The sequence below is a fragment of the Microtus pennsylvanicus genome, chromosome 11 (genome assembly GCF_037038515.1).
Source record: "Microtus pennsylvanicus isolate mMicPen1 chromosome 11, mMicPen1.hap1, whole genome shotgun sequence".
NCBI classification, from domain to species: Eukaryota; Metazoa; Chordata; class Mammalia; order Rodentia; family Cricetidae; genus Microtus; species Microtus pennsylvanicus.
In genome coordinates this window covers 36,028,457-36,046,563 of record NC_134589.1, presented here as the reverse complement: position 1 = coordinate 36,046,563, position 18,107 = coordinate 36,028,457, and the positions used below count along the sequence as shown (strand labels likewise).

General features: G+C 43.6%; 1 protein-coding gene across 10 annotated transcripts in view; it reads left to right on the top strand.

Moving 5' to 3' along the window:
* Bcas3 (BCAS3 microtubule associated cell migration factor) overlaps positions 1-18,107 on the top strand; it is a 499,936-nt gene that overhangs the window by 175,431 nt on the left and 306,398 nt on the right. For all 10 annotated transcript variants that reach the window (XM_075991231.1, XM_075991234.1, XM_075991235.1 and 7 more), the window contains exon 16: positions 16,656-16,806. In XM_075991231.1, the coding sequence (XP_075847346.1) occupies positions 16,656-16,806 (151 nt within the window). The remainder of the gene's footprint in view (positions 1-16,655; positions 16,807-18,107) is intronic.

Here is an 18,107-nt window from a genome sequence, read left to right as displayed (position 1 = left end):
TAGACACACTGCTTGCTCTGGCTACTGAGACCAAATTTTTTATCTATGAAACAGGGCTAATATTTCCAACCTTGAAGGGTCATGAAAGTCACAGCGCTGTGAATGGTGCTTGGTGTGTTTTATCACTCAGTGTGTAGAATTGATTCACTTCTCGTTCTTCTTTTAAAGTATAAGTAAATTTAACGAATATTATTAATTGAATATTAATTGAAATAAAAATTTGAACTTCTTTTTGTATAGGCTTTTAATTGCTTTCAATATGGACATTAACTTGTGACTATTTCTGAAATGGGAAATATCACCAATCCACAATTGAAAGTGGTACTCATGGTTCCACACCTGAGTTACACGGTTTAATGTGTGTGTGTTCCTGACAGCCTTCAGGTCGTGGGTCCTAGAGATTGAGCTCAGGTGGAGTCAGACGTGGCTGCATCTAGCCCACCTGCCCCATTTACTCTTGCCATTTCTTTAATTTGAAATAGGTTTTCCTTTTATGTTTAAGTGTCCACCCTGTCATGAGATTTCCACAACTGCCTCTGTGCCTGCCCCCCCCCCCCCGGGGAGGGGTGCGTCCTCCTCTCAACCCAGGCTGGCCTCACTATGTAGTATGTGGAGCTATTTGGCTCACTATGCAGCTAAGGCTAGCCTTGAATCACTGATGCCCCTTCCTGCCTCCACCTCCCATGTTCTGAAAATGCCCTGTGTCCCTTAGCCCAGCATCTTTCTGTCTATCTCACTTGGTTTTGGCAAGGAGTTGTGTTTGAGCTACAGCTTTTGGCAACTGAGTTCCAGATTCTCTCTCCCAGCCCCAGATTTGATGGCTTTCAAGGCGGCCTCTCATATCTTGGACCCAGAGCCGCTACGTTTCAGCAAAAGGCTTCCAAATCCAGCAGCTTCTCTTTCCTTTCAGCATCTGTGTATGGCGTTCCTGTCTTACCGCTCCAAGACTGTTTATAGCCTTCATTTGATGGCTTGTTGTAATTATTTACTTTGGTTGATAGGGAGTTTTCTTGATACAGACCGCATCACATTGTAAATACAAAGCAGCCACACAGCTTCGCCTCCTTGGGAGAGTCCGCACCAGTATGCTGTGTCTTGCTGCTCTTTCCACGTCACTGTTTACTTGTGGACTAAAGTTTCCATGAGTGTTTTAATTTTTGCCAAGAAAAATCAATCATGTGCACTGTAGTTCTGCTTTAAATTTCATGCCTCATCTGACACAGAGTATATAAATGATACAGACGCGTTACATGGGGGAGTCCTCCGTGGGGTCGCCTAGCACCTGGGCCTCTGCTCATTCCGTGGAGTCTGTTGCCTGAGGTCGGTGCAGCCTTGTTTCTAGTCTGTTGTTTTAAAGGCTGAATGTTTTCCTGGCTCCCGACTCCTCCTCTGGAAATGTTGGCATAACATTGTGCTCATCTTGACATTCACTATACACCAACATCATCCGCACTTTAAATATTTTCATGTCATTTTCTGTCATGGTGCAGAGAGAGCAGATGAGCTCTATGCAGATGTTTAGAGAAGGCCGGTCTCACAGCCCTTCCCAACAGCAAGATGTCTAACTTAGAAACCACTTAGGAAGCAAGGCGTGTTGACTCAAGCCTATGAACTCCAGAGGCTGAGGCAGGAGGATTGTCATGCATTTGAGGCCAGCTTAAGCTACAGCATGATGGGGGCTGGAGAGATGGCCCAGAGGTTAAGAGCACTGACTGCTTTTCCAGAGGTCCTGAGTTCAATTCCCAGCAACCACATGGTGGCTCACAACCATCTGTAATGAGACCTGCCCCTCCCCGCCACCCCCCCCCCCCCCCGTGGCATGTGGGCACACATGGAAGGAATGCTGTACACATAATAAATAAATAAATCTTTAGAAAAAATAAGCTACAGCATGAGGCCCCGTCTTAAAAAAAAAGAATAAATAAAAATCATTAATTGAAAAGAACTATCGAAGAGAGCAGCTGTGTTTTATGCCACATGTTCTTTACAGCAGGTGGAGGTTCGCCAGAGTATCCAGAGAGGCTTCTAGTGCCTGCGAAGATGGCTCAATGTATAAAGTGTTTTCTACATAAACACAGGGGTCTGAGGTAGCCCCCAGTGCCCACCTGTAATCCCAGCTCTTGGGAGGCGGAGTCCAAAGGATGTGTGTAATATGCTGGCTGGCTAGCCAGTCCTGACTCTGCAAGGCTCCAGCCTCAGTGAGAGACCAGGCCTCAGAAATGAGGTGGAGAGCAACGGAGGAAGAAAAACGGGATGGAACTTTGCTTCCAAGTGCAGGAGCGTGTGGATAGATTGGCATGTGCGCATGCGCTCTCTCTCTCTCTCTCTCTCTCTCTCTCTCTCTCTCTCTCTCTCTCTCTCTCTGTCTCTCTGACACACACACACACACACACACAAGCTCATAGACATGCATGCACTCATGCACATAGGCACACTAGCAAAAAAGGAGGCATTTATTGGAAATGCCATGTGTGATGAAAATTAGGTAAGCTGTGAGAAGCCTCCGAAGTTCTAGATAGGACACTACTGTTAGCAGTGCTGTCAACGTACTGTGCTGTGCACACTGAAATCTTTTAAAAAATAAATTAAACTCAATTTAAATACTATAATCTTTTATATTTTTAAATAAAATTTTAAATGCCATGAGGAAACATAAAGTGCAAAAATTAATAATAATAAGCACTTGAGGCTAATACAGGTTTTTGTTTTGCCTTTTTTTACTTATGAATGGAATATTCTTTTGCTTTGGCTAATCATAAACAGTTTATAGTTTTATCATTAAATGATTAACGAGAAATGCCTCTAGAGGGCAATATTTTCTCAGCTTTTCCATTTTGTGATCAAGGCTTGAAGTTGGGTACTCTGTCGAGTTTTACATAACCCCTCTTGGTTTATTGTGTTTTCTGTGGCTGTTCCCCAGCAGATTCACAGGCAGTCAGACGAGGGAATGTGTTACTACCAGCTTGCATTCCTGAGTACTGGGGTCCCTACCGTTCTATAGAGAACAGAAGTGGCATCAGCGTGTTCCTGGCTCTCCTGTTCTGGAATAATCTTAGCTTGCTCTTTGATGACATTGTCCCAGTGACTGACTGGATCTCTGGTCCAGGCTCCCTTGCAGCTGTTAATTCGTCACGTTTCTCTCACATTGATTGGTCCTGTCCCTCCCTCACCGCACCACGCCATTCCCCAGCGGCCTCTTCTTTTCAACGCCTCATAATTTTTTCTCTGCTGCTTTGTTTTACATCCTTTTCTTGGATCGCCTACCTTCAGGCCAAAACTCTTGTCTGTGTTTTGTCTTTCTCTTTGTTATTGTGAGGATTCCCCAGGGACCCCTTCCGGCGTCTGTCCTATTGCAATCTCGTTTCCACAGTGCGTCCTTAAGAGAATTTTTCTTTGGACATTTCTTTTATTATCAATTCTTTTTTCTTATTTTATGTATAGTCTATTATTTATCTTTTCATCTTTGTATTGGTGTTATCTCCATTATTTTATTCTTCCTTCTTTCTTTTTTTTAATCTTTCCCAGTCCTGACTGTACATTATCCTTAAACTGGGTAGATTTGAAGTACTGGTACCTGGACCTCATCTTTAAGCCAAAATACTGACATCAGTTTCCTGGAACCTTGACTGAGCATAGCTTGATAATTACTGTTTCAGTCTTTAGTTTGCTTTTATTTTATTGTTTAATTTTTTGACCACTGAGCCATCTTTGCAACCCCCCCCCCCCAACTTAATGTCTGGTCTTCCAAAGGACCAGTACCTCCACGTGGACTCACAGTCACCTACACCTCCAGTTCTAAGGGATTTGATGCTGTCGTACATGCAGGTGGTATGCATACATACATGCAGTCAAACACCCATACATATGATGGGAAGGTCAATACAACAAGATTACTAATTTTCCCACTAAAGGGATCATTCTATATTCAGTTCTGGGAACACTGGGGAGGTGAAGACCTACAGACTCTGAAGTCGGTTTTGATCATTGCAGGAGGTAAAATACTTCAATCAATTCGTCAGAATAATAAAAAAGGTTCGGAAAAACTCTTTGAGCCTTCTTTTTCTGTAGAGGAGGGCAAGTGAGAATTCTGTTCTAGTTCTGTTGCTGTAAGGAGATTTCCGGGAATCACAGAGATGGAAGCTTTAGTTCTTTATGTGAAAAAATGTTACATCAATAACTCATGTTTTAGGAGGCTTGAGTGTTTGTTTCTTTTTGTACTTCTGAGAAGGAACTTTTGGAAAACATTCTCCAGTATTTGGTCTTGAGGGAAGTAGAAATGGAGACGCGAGTGGGCAGGCGTCTCAGGATAGACACTCCTTGGGGCTGTTCTTACCAGGAACCCTAGTGAACAAGTAAGAATCGATCAGACCCGAGTGCAGGAGGAAGAGTAGTTTTGAGGTTTAATTATCTGATCAGGAATTGGAAATCTATTGTTGATAATTTTTGTTTACAAAACAGTTAAAAACTGAAAGATAAGGAAAAAAAAAGAGTGAGGTCACCCTGTGCCAGGGCTATGTGTACTGAGAAGTGGAAACGAGGGCGGTTCCCTGAATTCCCCTGGGGTGGAGGGCATGTGAACTGGAAGGGAACAGGGAAGGAAATGGATTTCGGGTTCATTGAAAAAGATACTCACTTTGGTTCGAGTGTTTGTGCAGGTGAGAATTTTCAAGCCATAATGAGACACCAGAGAGAAGTATTTCAAGCGGGCAGAGGCATTGTGTGGCATGGCCATTCCTGGTGACCGCAGAGGAGACAGGCTCTCGTGGTCAGGGTCTAGATCTAGCGTGCTAGCAAATGATTCACAAATACTCACTCTCGTGCAGCTATGGCACGGATTGAAACATTCAGCTTTTGTAAAACACAATAAATTTGGGAAAAGATCAGGTGTTGGAGCACGTAAATAAATGAATATGGTGTTTCTGCAGCGACCCAGGGCTTCCCTGTGGAGATCCAAGGAGAGGAAGAGCTGCTCTCTTGCCCCGTGGTTTTTTGTTTTTTGTTGTTGTTTTTTGAGACAGGGTTTCTCTGTGTAACAGCCGTGGCTGTCCTGGAACTCACCAGGCTGGCCTCAATCCCACAGAGCTCCACCTGCTTCTGCCTCACAAGTTCTGAGGATTAAAGGCGTGCGCCATCACCACCTACGCGTTTTGTTTTTGTTTTGGGGAGTTGTTTTGTTTTTTGTTGTTGTTTTTGTTTTTTTGAGACAGGGTTTCTCAGTAGCTATAAAGCCTGTCCTGGAATTCACTGTGTATACCAGGTTGGCCTCGGACTCACAGAGATCCGCCTGCCTCTGCCTTCCGCGTGCTGGGCTTAAAGACGTGCGCCACCAGCGCCCGGCTCCTCTTATGCTTTTAATGCTCAAATGTTTGCTATATAAAGGGTTTTGATATACAGAGGTAAATTTATGAATATGCTTTTGCAAAACTGGATCCAGGTACCTAGATCTAATAATATGCTAGATTTATATTTTTTTTTGTTAGTTTGGTTTCAGGAATAGTTAGTTATTTAGGGAGCAAAATTGAGTATTAGCTTCCTGTTTTTTTCTTGACCTGTGTATGTAAGCACCTGTTTTCATGCTGGAAATAAAAGTATATGTGAGCATAAGCGGGGTTATCTTCTTTTTGTCAAGAACCGCTGATGTGGCCCTTTGCGCCACACCCCAGTCTTGGTGTGCTGCTGAGATCTGGTGCTCTTTCCCATCTGAAGGAAATGCATCTTTGACACTTCTCATGACCTGAGTCATGATGCTGAAATAGAGCCAGAAAATATTCTTAACAGTCATGGGTAAGAAGAAGGAAGCTTCCGTTAGCACTGGAGGAGGGTGAAGGGCCAGAGACTAGTGAGAACTGGGGGCTGTGAGGAGAAGAGCGTCACTATTTTAGTTTTTAATCTTTTTTTGTCATTAGGAATGTTGCTTACATTTTGTAGCTGTATTTGTTATTCAGCATAACATACTTTGATTTTAATAGTTATTTACTTTTTGGGTTTTTTTCTTTTTAAAGAGTCTTGTACAGGACAGGCTCCAAAGCCACAAAGAAACCGTGTCTCAAAAAACCAAAAAAAGAAAAAAAAGAAGAATCTTATAGCTCATGCTGGCCTTGAACTTTCTATGTATCCAAGGAGCACCTTGATTTATCGATCCTCCTGCCTCTGCCTTCTGAGGGACAGGATTGGGCAAAGCTTTAGAATTGAATATTTAATTGTTCTTCAAAATGAATGGATTAAAAAGTTCTGCACATATTTTTATTTATTTAGTTAGCTTTTCATGTGTTAATAGTGTCTTTTTTTAAATGTTTTGTATGTAGCAGCACATCCCTGTGGTCTCTGAAGTTAGGTAATTGAGGAAGGAGGATTTCCATACATTCAAGGCCATACTGGGGAAATGCTCAAACAAACCAGCTAACTTCGTAAAGAAAAAGAAGGTATACCTTATTGATCGCAGTTAATTTAGTATTTCCCCCTATTTCTGAGTATGGTTTTGTTTCTGAATGAACTCTTGATACTTTTACATTATGTGTGTACCGGTGTAAGAACGTAGTGTCGGATAAATCTGCTTGATCCGTCTGTATGGTGCACACTGCTTGTCAGATGAAGGTGAGGAATAGGAGTGCAGTTAGCCGAGGTGTTGTGTTTGGGTTGCATGGATGTGAAGATCACTGTGGTCAAATATGCTTATCTCTGCGTACTTTGTTCAGGGGCTGATCTGAGCTTGCTTCAGAGGAGTGCTGACTTCTCTGTTGCTTTGAGTAAACATGTAAGGAGCTTGTTTTGAGATGGCTCATTGCTGTATAGGCCTGGTGCTGGCTGTGCAGCCCTTGTTTGCTTCAAATTCAAGGCAATCCTGCCTCGGCCTCTCACGTGTTGGGACTATAAATTCGAGCTGCTACTTGGGGCCAGAAATTTGAATCTTAGGATAAAAGGCACAGAATCTTTTCTTGTTGTTTTCTGTTTATATGAAGAATCTGCATAGTGTATAGAGGATGTATCAATGTGTCTGTCTGTCTGTCTGTCTCTCTCTGTCTCTCTAATATATATGTGTCATTTTTAAGGTTTTCAGCTTCTGTTGAATGAGTGCCATAGTCTAATCTTAATATTAACAATGAGTTAGAATTATTAAAACTTACCCAGTATTAAGAACACTAGCTCCTAATAAATTTCTTTGCCTCTGAAACTTTGGAGTGCTCTGCGATAATAAACTGAGGTAATGAACTTCCCACAGTTTTTATTCTTTGGGTTATAAACTGGTTTGATTGTGTGATCATGAATAATCACTTACTTTTTAGGCAGTTAAAGTTTGAATAGAATTTCTCACATTTCTCTTTTGCTCTTTTCCCCGTTGTCTTCTTGCACCCTGTCCCCATCCTCGCTCTTGTGCACGGCTCCTTTGCAGCCAGATTTCTACCCACAGGTCTGGGTTTTGTTGTTGTTTGTTTTTTGTTTGTTTTTTGCCACTCATTCTACCCCACATTCTGTCCTTTTGGAGTAAATTATACTTACTGGGCTTGCAGTCGTTGTAATAATGACTATTTCTTTTTCAGTTTTACATCTATAAATATCACACTTCTGAATCCACCTAGTTTGCTTTCTCTTTAAAGAAGTGCTTGCATTTCCACATTACAGTACCATGCAGTACCTTAGCAATAAGAAACTCCCGAGAATATCAAGAGAATTAGGAAGGAGCATCCAGAGAAGTACTTGTTGAATTGTTTACACAAGTGTAAACGTATTATGTCTAAATATATGTTAAAACAATCACATAATGACATAATACCAGTTTCTAGTAGTACACTTTTAATTTTCCTCGATACTGGGGATAACCAGCGGGTGAGTTCTGGGGCCATTTTGTGTGTAGCAACAGAATATCCCCAATTACCCCCACTTTGAGAAGCATGGGCTGTTTTCCCCGTTTGTACCTGTGGCCATGACTGTGGAGTTATGAAGAGTTTCCTTTGAAAAAGCAGCAAATGTTTCTGCTAGATTTCATAAGATTTTGCAATGTTTTGTCATCTCTCGCCTCCACAAGAACTAGGAGGCAATAACACATGCTGTCAGATTGGTCCTTTGATGTTTCTCTGTTTAAGTTGGCTCAGCTGTTTGATAATCTGTGTCCATGTCTCTACGTCCAGAGCTGTCTCTCCATCTCGGCTAGGCTCCTCAGCCCCGCCCCGCCTGGTATGTGGGTCAGAAGGCGCTGTTTCTCACCAGGGCGCTGCTGTTTCCTTTTCCTACTGAGTAGATTGCAGATTATCCTGGAACATGCCTGAGAAAGGGTCACAAAGGAGGCCGAGAGTCCTCCACTGCAGCTGGGAAGCCTGTCATTCTCACTAGCACAGGGGGAGGAGGAGGAGTGATGGGGCTGAGCGAGGGAAGGAGGGAGCGACGGACACTCCCATTGCGACCAGAAGCAACCCACATGCTAGAAATTCCTGTTTGCAACGGATACTTTAAAAAAAATATAAGTCTTTAACGGATTTTATTTGGTTTTGATTAAGTAATGGTTGCGAGTTAGTTGAGGAAGCTTTCATGTCAAATTAGACTGCAAGAAGGAGCCGAGCAGGGCTTTCGGTTTCGCAGAGCCCGAATGTCCAGTGATTGTTTGAGAACAAACTACCATTGTACTCCTTTTGACAGAGCCAAGAAGTCAACTTTTCAACTCCAAAATTAACTTAAAACTCCTTGGTAAAATTTGCTGTTTTATACCCATCAAATCCATGGCGGGATACTAAAAGCAGCCTGAAAGTTTTGATTTTCTAGGGAATGAAAAATGCCCATGCACAAAAGCCCCCCCGGAACTCCTTACCCAGCTTTCCTTTTGAAGCGGCAGACCAGAGGAAGGCCGAATGAAGTCTCAGAGTAGGGAAGTGTCGGGAGGAGGGTGGAGATCGTGGAAATATTTGGGGAAAGGGCGTTTTCTGTAGATTTGTCTTTTGCGGAACGCTAGGAACCCACATTGAGTTTGGATTTGATTGTTACCTTGTTATTTTAATTTCCAAATACATACAATTGTTCATTTATAACAGACCTAGGAGCTAAGGGGGTGAGGCAGAGCCTCTGAACTCTGGGAGATTCCTGTAGTGTGTGGAGACCGTTGAAAACAGACTGATATGGCTGAGAGGAGTCTGTCTGGTGTCCTGAGTCACGCTCTGTGTCTGTAGTGAGCCCTGTGAAGCAGCCTTCCTAATGCCTGAAGTGAGCACGGGCTGCGTGTCTTTAGAACACAGGGCAACCCAGATGACTGCAGACTCCTCACTGTGCCGTCCCAGGGGCTCTACTACTTCGTTCTTATAAATTAATCTTAACATTTATGTGCCAGTTTGTCCCCTGATCCCTAGTGACAACCCCAGCATCTCCTCCAGACACCCCGTTGTTCTGTTGTCTGTTTTCTCTCTCCGTTTCCCTTCTTAAGGAATCTTGCCCTGGCTCCCACTCATAACCCCTGGAGCTCGTGCTTCCGCGTGGTCGCACATCCTTCATATCAGGTGTGACTGTGTGATTCCTCTCAGTGGGGGCGTTCCAGTTGGGAAGCAGCAGTGCAGTCATCTTGAGGTGGGGTGCACACCATTAAAGGGTCCCAGCACAGGAAGGTTGGGAACGCTGTGTCAAACAGTAGCAACACATTTTCTATCTGCCACCCTGAAGCTCCCTTGCAGGTGATTTCTGAGTTGTCACTACTGAATGTTATTCTTGTGGTTTTCTCTTCCTTGCTTCCCAGTATGATAGAGCAGTAAGAGAATCGTGGGAGAGAGGTTCATTCATTCTTTCGTTCGTTCATTCATTTCTTCTCACTTGCCCTGAAGAAGCTCGTGTACAGTGTGTTGGTAGTAGCTCTAGCCTCTGCAGAATGTGACGTGCTCAGCAGTTTCAGGGTCTTGCCTCCCTTAGAAATGTCTTGTGCTTGGCAGTTGGCCAGGTCCACATGTTCTCACATCCCTGCATCCAGAAGCCGGGAATCCAGTCCTGGCAGCTTCTGCACAGAGGGTAAAGATAAACCAGAAAGGAGCCGGGCTTCCTCCGCATTACCTGGGAGTTGCTGCTGAGGGCTTTTCCACAGATGTCCTGCTTTGTCAAAGCCCAGTAAATCTTGGAAAGTTTATTTTCCTTGTAGCATCTGTGTTTTATAATGGGTCTTTTAATTTGTTTTTACTTTGTCTGCAGGGATTTCTTTTGTCCGGAGTTTTCAGACTCTTGACTTTTTTTTTTCTTTCCTGTGGAAGTGAGGCCGTTAATGATGACTGGTTTGGGAATATGCCTCTCTGCAAACCTGACCTGGAAGCCACTCCTCCAGAGCGGCCACAAAGCCCACGGTTTTTTCTCCGTCCGTTTTCATCTTCAACTCAATCTGTTTGCCTCCGAGTTTTTGTAGTATAAAATGTTTGGGGAAATGATATTTGGGACAGTGATAAGTGAGGTTGCATTTTGAAGAATGATTGGTGCCTAGCTTGCCCGCAGCACCGTGTCCGGCTCTGTGTGCAGGTGGCAGGAGCCATGAAGGACCATGTGAGGTTGTTCCCTTGTCAGAGGTGGAAATTTGTTCCTGATAAGGACAGAAAGTCAGATGTCTAACCCTGAAGCCAGCTCTTCTGTTTCAGTTCACACAGTAACGGTAAAATTAGTGACAGTAAACATAGCTGAAAAGAGACCAAATCAAAGAACCAGAACTTTCTACACGAATAGAATTTTTTTAGAATTCATATTTTTAAATGATATTCTGCTCTGAAATAGAATTTCTGCTTTAATTTATTGAGAAACCATCTTACTGCGATGTGGAACACCCCCACCCCTCACCCCATGAGAAGCTGATCTAGACGTAGACGGGTTACCCTCTAAGGAACTCCCCCACCCCATGAGAAGCCGGTCTAGATGGAGACGGGTTACTCTCTAAGGAACTCCCCCACCTCCACCCCATGAGAAGCTCATCTAGATGGAGACGGGTTACCCTCTAAGGGATCAAAGCTCTGCTGGCTTTGGACAAAGACCCAAAAGCCCGCAGGCTTATGCATGTTTATCTGTATAGACTAAGCCCAAAAAACTGGGGTGAGAGTCTTAGAAGAGCTCGTTTTCTCATGAGATCTTTGGGACTTCCTCGTTCTGATGGGGCCGGGAATACTGTGAGAACATTTATTCTCGTGGCATTTGTCGCTTGCGGGTCTTCTATCAGCTGGAATTCAAAAGTACAGTCGTGTGTGAAACGTCCTGTAGATCTCAAGGCTCCAGGAAGGCCCCACTGAAGCTGCAGTTAGGCCGTGTCTGTTGTGTCCACTCTACTCCACTGATAATGAAAGGCAGAAAGGAGCTGCATTGCTTGACCCGTTGACACAGGGGCCGTCTTCTGTTTCTCTAGTTCCATTCTCTAGACTGTTCCCCAGAGTTGAAAGGTGAGGGTAGCCTGATCCGAGTCCACAGACAGTGCACATAGAACACCTTCGTGTTCAACCTCACTGTGGCACAGTGAGACCCTGCTGTGCAGGAAACTAGCCTTGGTTAACTACAGAGAAGCATCCAGATCTATGTTCCTAAAGATACCAACTTGAGGCTCCTTGTCCAGATGAGCATGAGTCTGAGCAGGGTAGAGATCCATGGGCCGCATCACTTGCTTCTTCCTCCTTTGCCCTTTTGAGACAAGGTCTCTTTACATAGCTCATGTTGGCTTTGAGCTCCTTCCTGCCTCATCCTTCAGCTCCTGAAATTTTGCCTTGTGCTACTACCATATTGGAAGTACTTTTCTGAAGTGTTTGGAGATCCCTCCAAAATATTTTCCCCTACTGTTGTGGGGATCCACCCCCTGCTTTTCGAAAATAGATTTAGTTATTTTTGGCACGTGCTATTTGAACTGTAGATCAGTGTGTCTGCTACTGAAATTTCTTGTCCGTGCTGTCCCTTCTTTTGCTAACCCAATATCATCATTCATGCATCTTTCTTTTCATCTTTTGCTTTCTGTTAGCAGCGAACTCCTATATGTGTAAACTTTGTGTGATTCATCTTCCTTCCTATCGGTCACAGCGGCTCCTCTCTCTGTCTCTGAGCTGTTTCTCAGATGGCACCTGGAACATGTTTTTCCCATCATCTGTTCATCTTCCTCCTCTCTCCATGCAGTGTTATGAATGCCCTGAAAGACTATTGGGCTTGCTGCTCAGGACTGAGCACAGGGTGTGAGCCCAGCCAACCTCTAAAGAAGAAGGGACGCCGAGACACATGGCTCCCCTGGTCGTGTTGTCCCCGCGGTTGCAGCCATTTAATCTCATTTCCATAGCTGTTAGCAGTGCCATTTCCTGTCTGTGCTTCCTGTGGGCTTCTCCGCCAGTGCAGTGGGCTTTCCTGACGAAGACCACCCGAGTCCCTGGCTCTCCTCATCTTCAGCATTCATTTGTTCCCTTAAAGATTACTCATTTGAATCTATACACTTATTAGAGAGCATAGGTTACCTGAAGGAACACAGTAGACCTGCTTTGAGACCGTGTCTCTCATTGGTCTGGAACTCACAATGATTATTGTGCTCTAGGAATCTTACTGTCCCTGCTTCCCCCATGTTGAGATAGATTATAAGCCCCTGCCATTACACTCACCTTTCCCCCCCCCTGATTTCTGGGATTGAACTGTGGTCTTCATACTTTGAAGGCAAGCACTTTCTGCACAGAACTACCTCCCAAGTCCACGAAAATACAAAATTTATCCATGGGAGGAGCAAGCAAAGTTTTCCTTATTTTTATTATTTTGTGCATATAAGTGTTTTTCTTGCATACACGTCTGTGTACCGTGTGTGTGCCTGGTGCCCATGGATGCCAGGAGAAGGCATCAGGTTTGATTCTGGAGTTACAGATTGTTGTGAGCCACTTGTGGCCATGATAATATCCAAGGCTGTGCAAGACTTCCTCTTCTTCACACCCTTGCTTGTGCATTGCTTTCTACTTGGTTGTTTTTGATTAAGAAGTTGTTGGGTATTCATTTACTTTTGAGATCTAATCCTTGGATTTGATTTCTCACTCCCAGCTCTGAGAGGATGATAGGTTGCATCCACCTTGATTTGGGAAAGCTGTGCGTTCTTATGATACTGACTTTTTAAAACCACAAGCATCAGATGCCTTTTCCAACTTTTTTGTTTCCCTTCCAAATTTATTTTTTTACTCTTCTGTTTTCTTTGTTTGGCTGTGTTAGGTATAAACCCAGCATATTGTCCACCCTAGGCAGACGATCTCCTGCCGAGCTGCTTCTCAACCAATAGTTTTCATTTTAAAGATCTCTCTTCTCTCCAGATAAATTTATTTCTTGATAGTATTTTCTTTCACTTTGTTTTCCTCCCTCCCTCCCTCTCCCTTTCTCTGTCTTGCAACCCTCTTCCTCTCTTCCTTCCTCCTCCCTGTCTCCTGTCTTTCTGTCTTCCATTTCTGTTTTCTGATAATGGTATGTAGTTCTGGCCTTTTTTGAGCTCAGTATGTAGCTAAGAATGTCTTTCAACTTTCTGATCCTCCAAGTGCTGGGATCATAGGCATGTGCACCTTGTCTGGTTTATGTGGTGCTGGGATCAAACTTAGGGATTTGTGAAATGCCAGGCAACTACTCTACCAATTGATCTCCCTTCAGCCCTGAGTTATTTTTTTAACAGCTATTATAAATAGGATTTCTACTTAATGTACTGATTTCAAATTTAGACAGTCTTGTTATTATATAAAACAGAACTACTGAGCTTTTGTCGAACATATTTATCCTTTCATTTAAGCTGTCCTTGGCTCGGGTATAGCTCTGTGCTAGAGCGCTTACTTGCCTAGTGGACATGTATGTGATCTCCTGGACTGCCCTCTACCCATCGAGAGAGAGAGAGAGAGAGAGAGAGAGAGAGAGAGAGAGAGAGAGAGAGAGAGAGAGAGAAGACTAAAGGGGGGGGGCTATGTCTGTAAACTCTTGCCAGATCTAGTACTCTGTAACACAGACACAACCACTCTGCCTGCCCTGTTAACACATAGACGTAAGTCTACATAACCTACTTTATACACTCCTGTACACTGGGTCACAGACAGAGGATACAGCTTAAACACAGAAGAGAGGAGAGGACACTGCTTGAGAATGAAGGAGCAGGCTCCGTAGGCCCCAGTTCCTTTCAGGCTGTGCTGTGGCCATCCTGTATCCTAGGGAAAGGTCACGGCCAGCTGAAGCACTGCAGTGGAAACATCTCAGTGAATCACTGTTTCTGTTTTATTTGCTGTGCTAGGTAAGTGCTCTACCACTAAGGCACAGTCCCAGCTCAGATTCCTGTTATCGGTAGTGTATTTGGTGTGTACTGTTCCCCCTAGGCCCGGTGGCGTAGAACACACTTGTGACTGAAGTGTTAGAGAGGCTGAAGCAGGATCCTTGAGTTAAAGGCCAGCTTCCTATTCGGTGATGTAAGGTGTTGTAAAGAGGCAGCTTGTTTGTTCCTGGCTGCTCAGCCCCGAAATAACCACACAGAAACTTTATTAATTAAATCACTGCTTGGCCCATTAGATCTAGCTTCTTATTAGCTAACTCTTGCGTCTCAATTTAACCCATTTCTATTAATCTGTATATCGCCACAAGGCTGTGGTTTACCAGTTAAAATTCCAGAGTCTGTCTGTGTTGGGGCTACATGGCTCCTCTCTGACTCCACCCTTTTTTCTCCCAGGATTCAGTTTAGTTTTCTCCTCCTAGCTCTGCTCTACCCTATCACAGTCCCCAAACAGCTTCTTTATTAACCACTGGTATTCACAGCATACAGAGAGGAATCCCACACCAGTAAGGGAGGGAGGTAAAGGGAAGGGAGGGAGGGGGGAGGAGGGAATGGGAAAGAGGGAAGGAGGGAGGAAGGTTGGTTGTTAGGAGATCTTAAAGGGGAATTAAGTTTGTCTGCCCACTCTGTTACACCCCGTGAGTAGTGTTTAGAGACTTCTGCTCCTGCAATGGCATCCCTGTCCACACCTTTCTTTCGTTCTATCCTTCAGGCCTTGAGTGTCCCTGCTCTCCTACTTTATCTCACTAGGTTACCTCCCCTGTGGTCTATTTCCTAATAATTGTTCCCACATGTACTTATCTTCAGTTCTAGGCAGTTAGCACTGAATCATTCTGTGTCCCGTCAGCTTTGTGGTACAGAGGATTCCTGCCCCCACAGCATGTTATCTTAGGCTGAGACACTCATCAGATCTTTGCTCACGCGCTGACAAATGTTTGACATACACAGCACAGATCCTGGATTGCGACATATTAATGCTGGAGTCTCATTTCAATCCAAGCAGAGTCATCTCTGTATTGACCTTGAGACTATATGTCATCATGAGCAACTCAAGTTTTTTCACTCTATTCAATTCATTTTTTCTATAAGGTTCTTGTTTTGTGTGTATAATATTGTCCGATTAATTTTGTGTGTATTCTAACTGCTGCCTGTTGTATCCCAGCAACAGGGGTGAATAGCTTCTACTGGCTTTAAAGAAATTAAAGAGAGAATTTGTTAGTATGGGGAGTTAGAAGTGCCCGAGTTTCTTATCCTCCCTACCATAGCTTAATTTGCTCATCCCAAACAGTGACGCAAACAGATAGACCTGTGTCCTGGAGGAGCAGCGTTTCTTAGTCACGTCCTGCTTTGGACGTCACCATCTTCCTGATAGGGTTAGATGATGTCATTCTTGTTTGAGGATTGATAGAGGCATCGTAGGCCTCTTGGCCTAACTGCACAACACACAAGGCCATTTCTAACGGTTCCTGAGAGAAACCCCAGAACTCTAGGAGCCTGTTACGGTGTGTGTACCGCTCCACTGACGTGTTTCGCAGTGGTCAGATTTGGGGTTCAGAGCTTTCTGCAGCTCTCCAACACGATTGTTTTATTTTACAATTCATCGAATCTGTAGATGTGGATTCCCTAGGTAGGGAGAACTATCCACACTTTTTATGTTGATCAAAAGAGTTGACTCAGTAGCAATCAAAAGGCCAAGCAACTCTTTGAGAAGTTCTTAGAGTACAGGTGAAATAGTGACTTTTTTTTTTTGTAGAAAGTCACACTATTTTAGAAACATAAGATTTCTTATGTAGAAAACCACACTATGTTAGAGAGGTTTCTGGGGGCTGTGAGATCCCGTAAATTGCTTATACGCAGGTGTGAAAACCTGAGCTGGGACCTCTAGCACTTATGTGAAAAGCTGCATCCTGCACCCCCGTGTTGGGACTGAGAAGATCCCTCGAGCTCACTGGCCTGTCTTAGTTGATTCAACAGGGTGGGTTCAATCCCAGACCCTATCTTAGACTTAAACGAAGAGCAATGAGGAAGATGTCTGGCATTGGCATTTATGCGTATACTTCTGTGCAAATACCCGTGTGCACATGCACACACACAAAGTGAAAACCAAAATGTCCATGTGTTATTGTCGTTTCTGTGACCTGATAATGTTGGTTTCTTCCAGTGCTATGAACCTTAATTATACTTGCATCAATTTTCTTTCAAATTTAGCTCACTTATTTGCATGTGTGTGGACATCAGATGACCGGTTATAGGAAATTGGTTTGTTGTGGGTTTTGGGGACTGCTCAGGTAGTTGGGCCCTGGAGCAAGTCCCTTTCCACACTGAGTCGTTCCTCCAGCCCATGATTTCTTAAATGAAAACCTTTTTAGAGAGAAGGATGTTTCCATCCGTGATCTTTTGGTTTTCTTTTCTCTCGTAGGGAAGCTGAACAGCCAAGACTCTTACAATAACTTCACCAACAACAATCCTGGCAACCCCCGACTTTCTCCCTTCCCGAGCCTGATGGTAGTGACCCCTCTAGCACAAATCAAGCAGCCAATGACGTTGGGGACCATCACCAAACGCACTGGGTAAGGCGTCAAGCTTCTTGCTGTTTCCACAGCCCTCGTAGAGTGTGGAGTGGATAAAAACGGAAGGTGCTTTCTCCATTGTGTGTTTTTGATTATGTCCTTCATTTCCAGCCCACATGAGACTCAGTGGCAGCTGAGTTTGCACACAAGCATGCTCACACCCAGTCATGTACACACATCCATAGTAAGAAGCAAAGCAGTGACAAGTTGTGAAAACTGGTACTGGCTAATGAAAACCAGACTTCTCCACTTGCTCACACTTCCTGCCTCGTGGCATTGTCTGATTGTACAGCTTGATTTTCTTGGCTCTTGCCAACACTATTGGCATTTTAACATAACACAATGCCCACATTTTGACAAATGCAAATATTAGCAAAAGTTTTCTAAATGATATTGCATTTAAGTAAGTTTATGAAATTTACCCACTTATTTGTGTGGATGTATTACACCAACATGTTTACATTATTAATCTACTGTTACTGTCTGAATAATGAACTATGACTTGGACTTTTTACAAGATTGATTCCTAACATTTTTAGAGATTTCATAACGTTCTTGAATTCTTTTCAGTGCTCACCTTAGCCGTTAAAAAAGTTCTCTACTTGTTCGGAATATGAACTGATGGATTGTGTGCCTGTGATGAACTACTGTGTGTCTGATAGCATTAGATACTCAATTACATGATGATAATGACCATGCATTTTGGACTAGAAAATTTGTACTTCTGTAGTCATTCTATAGCCAAGTTATTTGTTTTCCTCAATGTATATTCCCAGGATTTAATTGAATTAGAAATGGAACAAACTGTATATTAAAATCCCACATAAAATAGTCTGGAGAAAGCCTTACCTTTGCCTCAGATAGTCCTGAGGGTCCCCCCCATGGGAAAAAATAGATTAAATTATCTGGTCATGGTGTCGCCACTACGCTAATACAAAAGTACTTAGAGAGGTGACTTCCCTTAGAGAAATACTCAGGGCTCAACGAGGTTCTGATGATTTTGGTTGTCACATACCAGGGTGACATGTGTGAAGTTGGGCTGCTGACCTCACCCTAGATGACATGGAGACGTGTGTAAATTTGGCATACTGACCTTTCCCTAGGTCATACGGAGACATGTGTGAGGTGGCCTACTGACCTCACCCTAGGTGACTTGGTGACGTGTATAAGGTAGCTACTGACCTCACCCTAGGTGACATGTGTAACATGCCTACTGACAGAAGTAGGCTGAGCTTTGAATATATTAAGGGGACTAAAAACAAAAACAAATAAAAATTTAAAAAATCCTGAAAACCTACTTC